The 16,792-nt window shown below is 52.7% G+C and overlaps 2 protein-coding genes across 2 annotated transcripts; one reads left to right on the forward strand and one right to left on the reverse strand.

The window, feature by feature from the left end:
- Positions 1–1,357: 1,357 nt before the first annotated feature.
- Positions 1,358–2,353, forward strand: LOC132321335 (olfactory receptor 14J1-like). Its single transcript, XM_059834844.1, has one exon. The coding sequence runs from the start codon at positions 1,373–1,375 to the stop codon at positions 2,351–2,353; it is 981 nt and encodes a 326-aa protein (XP_059690827.1). The 5' UTR covers positions 1,358–1,372.
- An 11,458-nt stretch (positions 2,354–13,811) lies between these two features.
- Positions 13,812–14,837, reverse strand: LOC132321336 (olfactory receptor 14J1-like). The gene has a single exon (XM_059834845.1). It carries the CDS (start codon positions 14,823–14,825, stop codon positions 13,812–13,814), a length of 1,014 nt encoding a protein of 337 aa, XP_059690828.1. The 5' UTR covers positions 14,826–14,837.
- Between the last annotated feature and the right edge of the window lie 1,955 nt (positions 14,838–16,792).

The following is a 16,792-nucleotide window of genomic DNA, read 5'->3' on the forward strand; positions in this document are numbered from 1 at the left end:
ACTGCCAGGAGGTGTTTGCAGGGCAGAGCTGAGCACACAGTGAGTGGGACGGGGCTCTCTCTCTGTGAGCACTGAGAGGGAGGAGACTTGGGCACAGAGAAATAGTTCCTGCCAGAGACAGCTCCAGGCAGCAGAGACATTGTCAGAGAGGGAGAAGGTGGAGATCCTAGAAAGGTAGTGGGAGGGGGGATTCAGGTACCTCCTTGCCATCCCCTGCAGTGCAAGCACCTTCCCTGGTCTCTTCTCCCACACAACATTGCTCCCCACCCTCAGTGTCACAAGCACTTGGCCTTCTGTTGCCTTCCCAGCAGCTTGAACAACAAAGAGGGGGGGTAAGAATGCAAGTTCAGCTGAGACACCAGCGCTGTGGGTCCTGTCATGCAGATTTTTCCATGCAGGAAAAGCAACCAAACCCCCTCCCGATTTTTGCAGCTCTGAGTCACTACAGTGTGTGGGGCTGGAAAAGATCTGACCCTCCCTTCAGGACATCCCAAATTTAGGACATTTGACTCTTTCCCTGGGGGTCCTGCAGGGCTGCAGGCTGCCCTCCAGAGGGTCACAACTCTCCCACAGCATCACTGTGTTTTCCAAGTGCCCAACAGAGAAGACACTGCGAGGCTAAGGCCAAGGAAATGCTGCTGGAGGGCTGGATGTGGGCAGCTGCAATGAGCCCTCGGTGTCCCTGGCTGGGAGGGCAGAGCTGAGAGCCTCCTCTGCTACGATGAGATGGGATGCGGGGTTTGGAGATCCGCACTTGGAAACTGGACTCCTCAGCTCTCAGCATTGTCCTGGATCTTGTGGGGGGAACACCTGAGTGTTATTGTCCTCCAGCTCAAGGAGGTGCCAGCACAGGGCAGCTGAGAGCAGGGCTGATGGACACACCGTCAGTCCTCACTCTGCACTGAGGGACAGTCCCTTTGCCTGTCAGCACCCACAAGATTTCACTTGGAGTGCAGCAGGAATGCCAAGGACTCCAAAACTCCTCAGCAGTGGTGGGGCAGCTAGAACAAAATGCACAAACCAAAACCCCCTCAGCTCTGCTCTGCATTCGGGTGATTTGGGAGGGACAATGCTAAAAAGCTCTTTGATATCAAAAGTGGATTTAATCGGAAATCACCTTGTGTTCCTACTTATTTATTGGTGTAGGGCAGGACTGCATCCTGCAGAGCCCGCAGCAGAGCTCCCTTCTCCCAGGGGCACCCTCAGCCAGCACCAACCACAGCTCATGAAAGGAACCTGCAAAAGGTCTTCCTGAAAGGAGAGAGGAAATTTTGGAGGTTTCCACGAGAAACTGAATAGATTTTGTTCAGATGAATCTATCCTAACTTTGTGCTTTCTTCCTTGAACAGGTCCCCATACCCAGAGGAGGAACATGTCCAACAGCAGCTCCATCATGGATTTCATTCTTTTGGCTTTCGCAGACACGCGGGAGCTGCAGCTCTTGCACTTCTGGCTCTTCCTGGGCATCTACCTGGCTGCCCTCCTGGGCAACGGCCTCATCATCACCGCCGTAGCCTGCGACCACCGCCTCCACACCCCCATGTACTTCTTCCTCCTCAACCTCTCCCTCCTCGACCTGGGCTCCATCTCCACCACTCTCCCCAAAGCCATGGCCAATTCCCTCTGGGACACCAGGGCCATCTCCTACCAAGGGTGTGTGGCCCAGCTCTTTTTCTTTTTCTTCTTTATTTCTGCTGAGTATTTTCTTCTCACTGTCATGGCCTATGACCGCTACGTTGCCATCTGCAAACCCCTGCACTACGGGACCCTCCTGGGCAGCAGAGCTTGTGTCCACATGGCAGCAGCTGCCTGGGGCAGTGGGTTTATCAATTCTCTCCTGCACACGGCCAATACATTTTCATTACCACTCTGCAAGGGCAATGCCGTGGACCAGTTCTTCTGTGAAATCCCCCAGATCCTCAAGCTCTCCTGCTCACACTCCGAATTCAGGGAAGTTGGATTTCTTGTGTTTAGTGCCTGTTTAGCAATTGGGTGTTTTGCTTCCATCGTGCTGTCCTATGTGCAGATCTTCAGGGCTGTGCTGAGGATCCCCTCTGAGCAGCGACGGCACAAAGCCTTTTCCACGTGCCTCCCTCACCTGGCCGTGGTCTCCATGTATATCAGCACTGGCATGTTTGCCTACCTGAAGTGCCACTCCATCTCCTTCCCTGGTCTGAACCTGGTGGTGGCAGTGCTGTACTCGGTGGTGCCTCCAGCAGTGAACCCCCTCATCTACAGCATGAGGAACCAGGAGCTCAAGGATGCCCTATGGAAACTGGCCACATGGATGCTTACCAACAATAACCTGCCTCCCCTTCTCTTCACATTTTTCCGTGTTTATCTTAGGCCATGAGTCTGCTTTTTTTCTTTTGTGATAACCCTACTTCTGTAGAATTTTCTCGGTTTATGCTAGTTCTTTTGAGGCTTGATCCTGTTGTGGCTCACCCTCACACTACACTGTGTCAAATATGACCTGTCCAAGAGCAGCTCTTCAATAAAAGGTCATCTCCCAAGAGCAGTGCTTGGAGCCTGGGCTGTCCTCCAAAGTCACTGCCAATAAAATGTCCAAAGAATTGGTCTTTTAGAGAGTCTCTTCTCCTTCTGTTCTCAATGTTTTTGGGGTAAAGCTCATCGTACATTTGGGTTCCATTGGACCAAATGTTCTGGTTTTAAAGGCTCTTCTTGGTGTCCAGTGGCAGTGGAGTTGGTGCCTGAGCTCCCCTTTATCTCCTCAGGCTGCTTCATGAATGTCAGGACTCATGGCATTTAGCAGACTCTCTGGAAATTAATTTGGAGGGGTCAGGAGAGGACGGGCACCAGCCATGTGCCCTGGGGTCAGGAGTCAATGGAGACACAGAAGGTGAAACACCCTCAGAGGTGAAGTCCCCTAAAAGCAGAGCACTAAATTGAGGTATCCACGAACAAGAACTCTGCAGTGCCATGGGAGTCAGTGGGGAGCCAGCAGGCACAGGGAGGGAAGACTGGAGAGGTGCAGGAGCTGCCTGAGCACCCCCAGGGCCAGGACTGTTGTGCTGCCCTGGGGAGTGGGGCTGGTGGGAGCAGAGGAGGGGGCAAATTCGGTCAGGGTTGGGGATCACCGACAATATGAATTCAGGAGAGCCAGAGAGTGCCTAGCCTCTGTTTCCACATTCTCTTGAGGGCAGCACAAGCCCTGGGGCTGATGGGGAGGCTGAGACCCCTCTCTGCCCCCCAGGACCTGCTGTGCCCTTCAGAGGGTCTTGGGGCTGTGGGGTCAGTGCCCAGAGCTCTGCAGCGACTGTGGTGGGCACTGCCGTGGGGTCAGCCCAGACTGGTCTGCTGTGCTTGGTATGACTGGGGAGAGGGCAGGGGTTGTGGGGAGAGTTGGGGTGGGACTGAGGTGGGCTGGGAAGAGCCTGGGAGAGGAAAACGCCAGTGTAGAGCTCAGCTGAGTGAGTGTGCAGGGTGGGGGCACACAGCAGTGTGCTCACCGTGCAGAGCCAGGTGTCATGGTGAAGGAAGCAAGGCACCAAAGGTGCGGAAGAGAGGGGCCTCATCTGTGCCACGTTCCCTGGACACCTTGGGGAAGCTGCCCCAGCAAAATTGTACCAGATCGATCCCACACACTGGCCATTTCCTTGTCTGGTCATACACCCCAGCCCTGTCGAGGGACCTTATCTGCATGGTCATCTCTGTCCTCCTCTGGGGCTCAGTGATACCCAACTCCACTGCCATTCTTAATAAAAAGGGAACCAGTTTCCTACTGACACTCGTTACACACAAGTCTCAGAGCTCTTGCCACAGCTGGTCTCTCAGCCAAGCCCATTCTCAGACAGCCCCAGCTAGGCCAGGTGCTCATGGCCTTGTCCTGACAAATACTGAACATCTCCATGGATTGACATCCCACCAACTAGCCTGGGTCCTTCCTTCAGTGTTTTGCTCTGAAGTATTTCTCAAAAGCCAGCTCTCTCGGCCTCTCCTTGTCCAAAATGTGCTCCAGGCCCCAGCCATCCTTCTGGCCTCTGCAGGATTCGCTCCAGTCTGTCAGGGTCTTTCTTGTGCAGGGAAGCCTCAATCTGGATGCAGCACTCCTGATGCGGTCCTGCGGTGGGTTGTTGCTAGCAGCAGCCACCGCAGTACCCAGAGGCTCAGTCATTCTCCTGACTCAAAAGGGCAATGGAAGAAAGAAAATAAACCAGAAATGCTCACAATTCCTCCCAGGCTCAAACTCCTCCATTGTTCTCAATTCATCTACCCGGCCCAAGCCCAAGAGGCACAGGGGGGATGGTGAAGAGGGGGTTAACAGTCAGTACAGAACATCTCTGCCCCTCCTTCCACCTCACACTTATCCCCTCCTCCAGCATGGGTCTTCTCCATCACATCCCACCATATTTGCAGTCAAGGCTATGTGGTGTTCATTTCTTTCTCTCTTACTTTTCTCCTTTATACTCACAGAATCACAGAAATGTTAAGATTAGAAGGGACATCTGGAGATCATCTAGTCCAAACCCCCAGCTGAGGCAGGGTCAGCTAGAGCAGGTTGCTCAGCACCTTATCTAGGTGGGTTTGGAATATCTCCATGGATGGAAACTCCACAACTTCTCCGGGCAACCTGTTCTAGTGAGTGACAGCCCTCAGAGCCAAAAAGTGTTTTCTTGGGCTCAGATGGAATTAATACATTAAGAAGATCCCTCCAAGCCTTTTCTTCTCCAGACTGAACAGTCCCACATCTCACAGCCTTTCCTTCTATGAAAGACGCTCCAGTCCCTTAAACCAGCTTAACGGCCCTTTGCTGGACTTGCTTTAGTAGGTCCAGTTTCCTGTAATGGGGAGCCCAGCACTGGACACCGCACTCCAGATGTGGCCTCACCAGTGCTGACAGGAGGGGGAGGGTCACCTCCCTCCATCTGCCAGCAATGCTTTCCGTAATGCAGCCCAGGAGGCTCTTGGCCTTTGCCGCAGGGGTGCACTGATGGCTCGTGATCAGCTGCTTCTCCTCTGGCACCCCAAGGTGCTTCTCTGCAGAGCTGCTCTCCAGCCGGTCGGCCCCCAGCATGATGTCCACAGCGTGGCTGGATCACAGGCTGTCCTCCCCCTCGGACTTTCTCAGCAGCAGCAGCAGCAGCAGCTTCTCCTTCTTGGAGATGAGCTTCTCCTGTGCCACAGGGCCCGCGGTGCTGCAGAGTCACCTGGAGAGCAAAGCCCTCTCCTGCCGGGGCTGCACAGCCCAGGCCCGTTTCTCTCTGGCCTTGGGGACTGCAGCTTTTGCTCTCCTTGTGGGAACCTCCTTCATCAGTAAACCTCCCCATAGGGACTGGCAGGTCACTATGAGGTTCCCAAGCCCTTCCCTTCGGCAGGTTGAACAAGGCCCTTTCCCTCAGTTTCTCCTCCCAGGCAAGTGCGCCAGCCCCTGAGCATCTCGGTGACTCTCCACTGAACTCCCTCCCAGTTATACACATCTTCTTGCTTGCTGTGGTGGGTTGTCTCTGGCCGATTGCCCAGCAGCCACCCAGATGCTTACTCCCTCCTTCCCTTCGCCAGTGGAGGCCCAAAAATTACCACAGTGGTGTACAGGTGGTCTAGCGAGCGATGAGCATGGGGAGACAATCACTTCCCTCACTCTTTTGGCAAGGCTCCTCTTTATACGCTCCCGGACACTGCTGGCTGCCTTGGCTGCCAGGTCGCATGGTGGGATCGTGTTTTGCCTTCTGTCTCCCAGCACCACCAGGGCCTTTTCTGCAGAGCTACCCCCCAGGAAGGCAATCCGCAAGGCCCTGCAACTGCAGGGCATTAGTCTATCCAAGATGCAGGATCTGGCCTTTGTCCTTCTTGTAGCTCATGAAGTTCCTGACAGGACAGTCCTTCTGCATGTCACGTTTCCCCTGAATGGCATCCCTAGACCACAGGAATGGTCCTCCCATTCAGTGCCATCGACAAATGTGGTGAGAGTTGCCTCCTCCGGGTCATGGATGTTAAACTGCACAGGGTCAGGAGAGTCCCCTGTGCTGCCCCACAATGCCCCAGTATGTCCCAGTGGCCTCCAGGTAGGGTATGACCCCTTCACCACTGCGCGCTCTCAGCCTCATCGGCCAACTGGTGTTTTGCCCATCTGTTGGTCTCCCCGTCCAGAATGTCATGGCCTAACTTGGGTAGAAGAACGTTGAGGGAGACCATGCCAAGAGTTTTGCTGAAGCTGAGGGAAACGACATCCGCTTTTTATCTCCTCACGCACAACTGCAGGCTATCAGGTCGATGAGGCATAATTTACCCTTGGGAAGTCCGTGTTGACAGTTACCCTCTTTTAGGTGCCCAGAATTGTCACCCACGAGGACTCTAGTCGATGGCACACTCCTCACCAAAGTGAGCTTGTACAGCCCGTGGTTCCCGGGGTTGCCCTTTTGGATTCCTTCAAAGCTGGGTGCAACATTGGCTTGTTCTCTCTCACAAGAGACCTCTGCCAATCCCATGACCTTTCAAAAGTGTATTTCCAAAGAAATAGCAATCTTCCCCTCTAACGTCACTACCACTATTCTGCCTGTGATACCACATACTTAATTTCTCTACTCTTTCATGTATCTGCATCGGTCCAGGATACAATGACCATTTCTAAAGTCATCTCTTCAGATGCAGACTGGCTGGGCAAAGTCCAGTTCCATTATTCTCCAGTTTTCTCCTTCCTTTATTCTTTGTTCATTCAGATACCTCTCACCTCAGCTGCTGCTTTGAGCTTCAGGGAGTAAAAGCTTACGTGTCTTTCAACAGTCTAATTGTCTCCTTAGGCAACTCTTTCATTGTGTTTATATCTACCTTTTTGCACCTACCTACCTGAAATATTTCTCATAAGATTATCCCCTGAAGAAAGGCAACCTCATTCGGGACAGCTTGTACTCCGCATATGGTGGAGGAGTGTGTTTTATTGTTTATGAAACTTTACCGCGCTTTGCTTGTCTTTGCTTGCAAATAGGAAAAAATCTCCTGTGCCTGTGTGCCGCCAGTTCTCTAAGGAAAGCAGGCGGGAGATGGTGCAAAGGAGCTGTAGCTTCCAGCTGCAGACTTTGGTGCAGAAGTCTGATGTAAGGAAAGGTGATGCAAGTCCCAGGGGGAGAATGAGAGAAATGGTGGGGTTGGGGAGGTGAGGAGCAAGGTTGTCCATACTGTGACAGACCTCAGGGAACCACTTGTCCAGACCTCCTGAGGAGACACCCTAGATCACTATCACTTGGAGAATGCTGTTATAAACTCTTCTCTAAACTAAAAAGTAATGAAATATTGCCTTTAAAATAAAAAATAACCCTTTATTCATTTCATGAAGCAGAAAGGCCAAACCCTGACCCCCAGGCCCTGGGAAGGCTGATCCTGCTACCCTCAAAGTTTCATCTCACTGGTCTTGGTGGCACAGGCAACTGCTATAGCCAAGAGGACAAAGACCTCCGTCCTGTTGGACCTTTCAGCCTTGATAGAGCCCTTGGCCATCTCTACTGCAGGCTGTCCTACACTGTCCCATGCCCGCACCTCTTTCCCTTCAGGCTGTTGACACCCTTCTTGTTTTCCCACCTGGCTCTCATCCCAGCATTTGTATACCTTCACTGATGTCTCTCTACTCTTGCTGGCTGTTCCTTGAAACACAAAGCCATGGGCTGATCCAGACTCCCTCTGGGTGACCTTCTGAACCACAAAGCTACCCTTTGAGTGAGACTTCTTTTTCCTCACCTCCAGTCTGAACGTTCCAAGCTGCACCTTGTGGAGGTTTCCTTCTCTTCTCACTACCAAGAAAAGTTCTATCATTTCTGAATGCACCCTTCAAGCTCTTGCAGGCTACTACTGTAGCACCCTGAGTCCCCACTTCAGCAGGCTAAAGAAGCCCAGCACCTTCAGGCTCTCTACACAGGCTCCAAACTCCATCCTGGCAGATCGCCTCTGGAGCCTCTCCAGTTCCTCTTTGCCATCAGCAAACGTACCCTATATGCTGGCACAACAGGGCTCCAGCCCAAAGGGACCCGGACACACTTGGGGATTTGGTCAAAAAAACCCCCAAACCCTCCCGAAGATCGACAAGGAGAAGCGACAAGCTCTGCACCAGGGACAGAATAACCCTGTGCAGCAGTGTGGGCTGCGACCTGACTGGGTGAGGAGTGGTCTGAGCAAAAGGGCCTGGGCATGACAATGGATGCCATACTGTTGCAAATACTCTGATGTCTAAATGAACAAGATTTGATGATATAGAAAGGTTAAGTTTGATTAATAAATAAAACAGTAAAATACAAATGCCTAAGTTAGGATTGTTAAGTTTGAACCAATAACCATAGGAACCTCCCCAGGGAGTCACTGTTCCCTATTAAGGAACTAATCGTAATGGTCATGCAGGGAGGGAATTAGGAAGGCGAAAGCCCAGCTAGAGGTCAACCTGGCCACGGTCGTGAGGGACAACAAAAAAAGCTTCTATAAATACATTAACAGCAAAAAGAGGGCCAAGGAGGATCTCCATCCTCTACTGGATGCGGCGGGGAACGTTGTCACGAAGGATGAGGAAAAGGCTGAGGTACTTAATGCCTTCTTTGCCTCAGTCTTTAACAGCCACACCGGGTATCCTCAGGGTATCCGTCCCCCTGAGCTGGATGACAGGGATGGAGGGCAAAATAGGCTCCCCATGATCCAGGAGGAAGCAGTTAACGACCTGCTATGCCACCTGGACACTCATAAGTCTATGGGGCCTGATGGCATCCACCCAAGGGTGCTGAGGGAGCTGGCGGAGGAGCTTGCCAAGCCGCTCTCCATCATTTATCAACAGTCCTGGTCAACGGGGGAGGTCCGGATGACTGGAGGCTTGCCAACGTGACGCCCATCTACAAGAAGGGTCGGAAGGAGGATCCGGGGAACTACAGGCCTGTCAGCCTGACCTCGGTGCCGGGGAAGGTTATGGAGAGGCTCATCTTGAGGGCGCTCACGGGACACGTGCAGGTTACCCAAGGGATCAGGCCCAGCCAGCACGGGTTCATGAAAGGCAGGTCCTGCTTGACCAACCTGATCTCCTTCTATGACCAGGTGACCCGCCTAGTGGATGAGGGGAAGGCTGTTGATGTTGTCTACCTGGACTTCAGCAAAGCCTTTGACACTGTTCCCCACAGTATTCTCCTAGAGAAGCTGGCGGCCCGTGGTTTAGACAGGTACACTCTTCGCTGGGTAAAAAACTGGCTGGATGGCCGAGCCCAGAGGGTTGTGGTGAATGGGGTGAAATCCAGCTGGCGGCTGGTCACAAGCGGAGTCCCCCAGGGCTCGGTTTTGGGACCGGTCTTGTTTAATGTCTTCATTGATGATCTGGATGAGGGGATAGAGTGCTCCCTCAGCAAGTTTGCAGACGACACCAAGTTGGGAGGGAGTGTTGATCTGCTTGAGGGTAGGAAGGCTCTGCAGAGGGATCTGGACAGGCTGGATCGATGGGCTGAGGCCAACCGGATGAAGTTCAATAAGGCCAAGTGCCGGGTTCTACACTTCGGCCACAACAACCCCAGGCAACGCTACAGGCTTGGGGATGAGTGGCTGGAAAGCTGCCCCGCAGAAAAGGACCTGGGGGTGTTGATCGACAGCCGGCTGAATATGAGCCAGCAGTGTGCCCAGGTGGCCAAGAAGGCCAACGGCATCCTGGCTTGTATCAGAAATGGTGTGGCCAGCAGGAGCAGGGAGGTGATCATGCCTATGTACTCGGCTCTGGTGAGGCCGCACCTCGAATACTGTGTTCAGTTTTGGGCCCCTCACTACAAGAAGGACATTGAGGTGCTGGAGCGTGTCCAGAGAAGGGCGACGAAGCTGGTGAGGGGTCTGGAACACAAGTCTTATGAGGAGCGGCTGAGGGAGCTGGGGTTGTTTAGCCTGGAGAAGAGGAGGCTGAGGGGAGACCTTATCGCTCTCTACAACTACCTGAAAGGGGGTTGCAGAGAGGTGGGTGTTGGTCTCTTCTCCCAAGTGACTAGTGACAGGACTAGAGGAAATGGCCTCAAGTTGCGACAGGGGAGGTTCAGGCTAGACATTAGGAAAAAGTTCTTCACTGAGAGAGTGGTGAAACACTGGAATAGGCTGCCCAGGGAGGTGGTAGAGTCACCCTCCCTGGAGGTATTCAAGAAGCGTGTGGATGTGGCATTGTGGGATGTAGCTTGATGGACATGGTGCTGTGTGGTGTTGGGTGGGTTGTGGCTTGTTATTGTTGTGGGTTTTGTGGTTGTTTTTTTTTTTTTTTTTTTTTTTTCCCCCAAGTTGGACTCGATGATCTTACAGGTCTTTTCCAACCGTACTGATTCTGTGATTCTGTGATTCTGTAACGAGATGGAACAATGAAGAATCAAATAGAGAAGTTTTGTTTGAGTCCCGTGACAATGTGACCTGATATGCACCGGTGATGCTGCCTGGAAAATTCCTTACCTTTCCCATCTTGATTCGGATATCAAGAATGCCAATCAATAGATATTAAAAGAAATAACCATGGATTATTTTAAGTATGGATATTGATAGAATGGTATAATCAAGAGAGCAATTAATGAGAAATTAAATTATGTATTTTGTGTGATGGTAACTAGGTATGATTTATCTGTGATTTAATTATAAACTAACTGTTGAACAATGTAGCATTGTGAATAGGTAGGATTTGGTGTCAAGAGAATGATAAGTTGTAGGCCTGGTCAGTAAACCGAGGAAAACTTAGGAAGATTCCAAGAATGGAATTTTGCAACTAAGCTGAGCCTGCGCAAAGATTGGGTTCAACTAGAGGACACCACGAGGAAGACTACGGACGACCACCAGAGGACCTTAGACCACCACCTCTGTATCTGGAGGCGCATGCGTCAGAAGCATTTGCATATATTAATGAGTTCTTGGAAATTGTATGACTCTGTTAATTGTTTCTTGGAAATACAATGAATATGTATACTTTGATTGAATGTAGCTTTTGTAGTGGAGAAACTAAGCACCCACAGGTGGTGGAGTGATCCCCTGTGCGTCCAGCGCTGCAGTAAAGAAGTGCCTGCTCACCTACATACATTGTGTAGATGAGTTTTTGTATTACAGAATTGTAACATCGAGATCCTTTCCAAACCCAACTATTTTGGGATTCTGTGGTTCTGCACTGCCTGGCAGTGTTTCTGAGATCTTTTCTGTAGTATCCCCGCACCAGCTGGACTCCTGGTATCCCTTGGAGCAGAGCCTCCTTCTGAGGAGGATCTCCCTCACGTTGCAACCCTGAGGACAGGGTGGACCAGTGATGATAAATGGCAGCAATGCCTCAACATACAGCAGTGTCCCCTACCCCCGAGTCCATGTCCAGGCCCTTCTTCCTTGAGGCTTTGCATCAGAAGGGACATCTGGAGGTCTGCTCTGGGCAGGGAGAAGTTTACAGTTCGATCAGGCAGGTCAGTGCTTTCTCCAGCTGAGTTTTGAAAATCTCTATCATGGTGATGTATGTGTATATATATGCTGAAATAAGTGTATATCTATATGTGTATGAGTATATAGATGTACATGGGGTTTTTTCTTTCTTAACCTGATAAGAAATCCCCCTTACTGCTTCTTGTCTTTATGGTTTCTTGTCTTTTCCTTCTCCTTATGATCCCCAGCCAGATCATCACCCTTACATCACAACCTACTGTCCAAGCACAGCCTTGCTGGCACCCTCTGGAACCATGCAGGCAGGCTGTGGTGGCCAGATCCGAGCAAAGACGTGCCTTTCAGAAGGATTGCGGTAGTGAATGTGAGCTGATGCTGGGACAGAGCCAGTGGCCATGGGGGACAGCAGACGAGACCTCCAGCAGCTTCCCTTCAACCAAGGCAGGGAGCAATGCACCCAGCGGTGCTCCCGAGAGAGGATGGTGACACAGGAAAGGAGGCACCATGGGCTGCGGCAGAGGGAGCCGATGCTGGCCCTCGTGTCTTGGGCCTCCTGGCAAGTGGTGCCAGGGGCTGCAACCCCAAGGCACCCCCAAGCCTGCGAGCACTAGTGAGTCCGATCCTGACTGTGGGGAGCTGCTCTGGCTTCAGAGAGTCTGCTGGCAGAGCTGGAGCGGGTGGTGCTCACCCTGCACCGCCAGTGCGGTGAGTAGGGTGACAGCCCTGCCTGTCTGAGCCTATTTTGAGGGTAATTTTGGTGTCCTGGCAGTGTGGGAGCTTCCTGGAGCATCATGGCGCTTGTTCTCATCCCTGCACCAGCGCAGCTCTGCTGCCCCGCAGCCCAGCTGTGCAGGCATCAACAGGGCAGGGTGGGAAACCGTCCCCCTGGTATGGTCTGCCCAGTAGACCTCGGTGCCACATCCCTCTGCAGCCCTCCTGCTTTGGCAGCCCTCCCCAGCACTGGTCCCTCCCCAGACTTGGCCATATCCCATGCAGGGGTTCGTAGACGGCCCTGCTGTGGGCTCTGCCAGGGTCTGGGCCTGTGTGAGCCAGGCAAGGGCTGGATGTTCCCCCAGTGCAGGCGGAGCCGGTCACATTGAAATGATCAGCCCACAGCTGGACCACGGTGAATGGCCAGGGCTGGAAATGGACGGTACAAAGGGTCAGGCTTGGGGGTGACTTTTGGGCCAGCGTAGGGGGTGGAGGGAGACTGTCTCAAGGGCAGGTGCTGGCCACAGGGACCGAGGGACAACAGGAAACTCCCATGGTTGCGCTTCCTTCAGTGCAAGCCCTGACAAAGGTTCCCAGCCTCTCTTTCAATGCCACGCTTCAGGAGGGATGATGGCACGAAGGGGTGGGGCGTGAGGGACACCAATTCTTCCTCATCCACTTCCCAGGCCTCGTGGAGCACCAGGACAGAAAGGACTTCTGGCTCTGCACTGTGAACATGTTTTAGGCTAACCAGAGTCTGGACGCTACCGCTGATGAGCGGAATGCCAGAATTTTTCTCCCCCAGGCAATTTCCAGGCCACAACAGCTGCCACCTCAACTTCCCCCACCTCTCCTCTGATGTGGCTGGACGGTTCCTGGCCCCCTCCCCATGTTTGCTGCAGGGTCCTGGGCTGGATGGGGATCACTACTGCTAATCCGCCTCCCTGGGGGTCTCTGGATGTGGCAGGTGCTTGAAGGGACTATGGTGCTTTTCGGAGGACAGGAGATGTGTTCATTTGTGCCTGAAGGACACATGAAGCACTTTCCAGTCTTCCTTTTTCATACCTGCTTGGTGCCCACTGCCTCTCCGGGGATTGCAGAGCCCTCGATTCCTCTAGAACCCTGGGTTCAGCACTTTCCCTTTGGGTGACTCCATTTTGGGCGATCTCTCACTTCGTGGGGCTAAAGTCACTGCCCACCCCAAGCACACGCTGCCCATGGAGATGCCCCAGGCAACTCCAGACTCCCGTCCGTAAGGACATCGCCTGCCATAGCTGGAAGCCCTGGGATAAGTCCCCCATGTGGGACAGCCCCACGTATGTACCTCAGTGACCATTCACCATCTCCACTGTAACTAGAAACGTAAATCCAAACCTTGGTCTCTAACAGGTCACCACATGACATTGAGCTCTTTGCTCCTGAATCCATGGAGCAACAGGCCCTTTCTGGGGTGAGGTTGCTCATGTCCATCCTTGGCAACAGCTTTGGAAGACAAGGCGAGGCTTCAGGAACTGCACTGGGGAAAACCCATTTATGAAAGAGCTGCTGTGAGTGAGTCAGCACTGACCCAGCATTAGACATACCTGTATACATGCAACAGGCAAGGCAGAGAAGATTCATTCCACAGGAGAAGTGACCCGAATCTAAAACGTTGTGTAGGAACGTAATAACCACAAATAAAAACAGCAATAATGATAGTGATAATTATAAGGATAAAGATGATGAAAATTATGAATATAATTATAATGATGTTAATGATAATAAAACCCTTCACAAAGTATAGGCTTAGAATGCGTTCCCATGGGAGTCATTTGTGGATAGATGGGAAGTTTATGACTACTGAAAAAAGTCCTTGAAATCACTGTCCTCACAACACCCTTGAGCTCCTGGTTCCTCATGCTGTAGATGAGGGGGTTCACTGCTGGAGGCACCACCGAGTACAGCACTGCCACCACCAGATCCAGAGACTGGGAGGAGATGGAGGGGGGCTTGAAGTAGGCAAACATGGCAGTGCTGAGAAACAGGGAGACCACAACCAGGTGAGGGAGGCACGTGGAAAAGGCTTTGTGCCGTCCCTGCTCAGAGGGGATCCTCAGCACGGCCCTGAAGATCTGCACATAGGACAGCACGATGGAAGCAAAACACCCAAAAGCTAAACACGCACCAACCACAAGAAGCCCAACTTCCCTGAGGTAGGAGTGTGAGCAGGAGAGCTTGAGGATCTGGGGGATTTCACAGAAGAACTGGTCCACAGCATTGCCCTTGCAGAGTGGTAATGAAAATGTATTGGCCGTGTGCAGGAGAGAATTGAGAAACCCACCGCCCCAGGCAGCTGCTGCCATGTGGACACAAGCTCTGCTGCCCAGGAGGGTCCTGTAGTGCAGGGGTTTGCAGATGGCAACGTAGCGGTCGTAGGCCATGACGGTGAGAAGAAAATACTCAGCAGAAATAAAGAAGAAAAAGAAAAAGAGCTGGGCCACACACCCTTGGTAGGAGATGGCCCTGGTGTCCCAGAGGGAATTGGCCATGGCTTTGGGGAGAGTGGTGGAGATGGAGCCCAGGTCGAGGAGGGAGAGGTTGAGGAGGAAGAAGTACATGGGGGTGTGGAGGCGGTGGTCACAGGCTACGGCGGTGATGATGAGGCCGTTGCCCAGGAGGGCAGCCAGGTAGATGCCCAGGAAGAGCCAGAAGTGCAAGAGCTGCAGCTCCCGCATGTCTGCGAATGCCAGAAGAATGAAATCCATGATGGAACTGCTGTTGGACATTTTCTTTCTCTGGGCATGGGATCCTGTCCTAGAAGGAATATACATAAGTTAGGATAGATTCATCTGAACAAAATCTATTCAGTTTCTCGTGGAAACCTCCAAAATTTCCTCTCTCCTTTCAGGAAGACCTTTTGCAGGTTCCTTTCATAAGCTGTGGTTGGTGCTGGCTGAGGGTGCCCCTGGGAGAAGGGAGCTCTGCTGCGGGCTCTGCAGGATGCAGTCCTGCCCTACACCAATAAGTAAGTAGGAACACAAGGTGATTTCGGATTAAATCCACTTTTGATATCAAAGAGCTTTTCAGCATTGTCCCTCCCAAATCACCCGAATGCAGAGCAGAGCTGAGGAGGTTTTGGTTTGTGCATTTTGTTCTAGCTGCCCCACCACTGCTGAGGAGTTTTGGAGTCCTTGGCATTCCTGCTGCACTCCAGGTGAAATTTTGTGGGTGCTGACAGGCAAAGGGACTGTCCCTCAGTGCAGAGTGAGGACTGACGGTGTGTCCATCAGCCCTGCTCTCAGCTGCCCTGTGCTGGCACCTCCTTGAGCTGGAGGACAATAACACTCAGGTGTTCCCCCCACAAGATCCAGGACAATGCTGAGAGCTGAGGAGTCCAGTTTCCAAGTGCAGATCTCCAAACCCCGCATCCCATCTCATCGTAGCAGAGGAGGCTCTCAGCTCTGCCCTCCCAGCCAGGGACACCGAGGGCTCATTGCAGCTGCCCACATCCAGCCCTCCAGCAGCATTTCCTTGGCCTTAGCCTCGCAGTGTCTTCTCTGTTGGGCACTTGGAAAACACAGTGATGCCCTGGGAGAGTTGTGACCCTCTGGAGGGCAGCCTGCAGCCCTGCAGGACCCCCAGGGAAAGAGTCAAATGTCCTAAATATGGGATGTCCTGAAGGGAGGGTCAGATCTTTTCCAGCCCCACACACTGTAGTGACTCAGAGCTGCAAAAATCGGGAGGGGGTTTGGTTGCTTTTCCTGCATGGAAAAATCTGCATGACAGGACCCACAGCGCTGGTGTCTCAGCTGAACTTGCATTCTTACCCCCCCTCTTTGTTGTTCAAGCTGCTGGGAAGGCAACAGATGGCCAAGTGCTTGTGACACTGAGGGTGGGGAGCAATGTTGTGTGGGAGAAGAGACCAGGGAAGGTGCTTGCACTGCAGGGGATGGCAAGGAGGTGCCGAATCCCCCTCCCACTATCTTTCTAGGATCTCCACCTTCTCCCTCTCTGACAATGTCTCTGCTGCCTGGAGCTGTCTCTGGCAGGAACTATTTCTCTGTGCCCAAGTCTCCTCCCTCTCAGTGCTCACAGAGAGAGAGCCCCATCCCACTCACTGTGTGCTCAGCTCTGCCCTGCAAACACCTCCTGGCAGTAGGGAACTGCTCCGGGGGCATCTCGGTCTGTACAGGGGCTAAGGAGCAGCTCAGGTAAGTCCTAAAGAGAATGGGAATCTCTGGGTCTCCTCAAGAGTGGAAAAATAAATTCCCACCGCCCACTTCCCAGCCAGGCAACCAAGAGGACTGATCTCAAAGCACACTGCTTCCCTTTCAAGTCATTCCCCACTTTGACCGTCCTCTTGAAAAGTCTCCTTGGAAATGGCCTCACGGTGATGCCCAGGGGTGCAGGGACCCTCCTCGGAAGGACAGCCTTGGGCACTCCTGGCTGCACACGCAGCTTTGCACCCCTACAGTCATCCCCACGACAAGGAAACCATCATTCCCTGTCCCACTGAGCGTGCAGCTGGGAAGCCATGCTCAAGAGCACGTCCTCCTCCTCTACACTAGGGAAACTGTGAGAATCCTCCTGCCAGAGCCTACAGACCGTGGGATGAACCAGCTCAAGGAGATCCCTCCAGAAACACGAAGCTCATTGCCCTGCAGCCAGAGACTTACCATGTAGAGGACTGTGAGGATTTCTGCTCGAAGGAGCCCTCATCCTCCTCCCACTGCACACTGCCTTTAAAGTCTCT

This window comes from Gavia stellata, unplaced genomic scaffold (assembly GCF_030936135.1).
Source record: "Gavia stellata isolate bGavSte3 unplaced genomic scaffold, bGavSte3.hap2 HAP2_SCAFFOLD_59, whole genome shotgun sequence".
Lineage (NCBI taxonomy): Eukaryota > Metazoa > Chordata > Aves > Gaviiformes > Gaviidae > Gavia > Gavia stellata.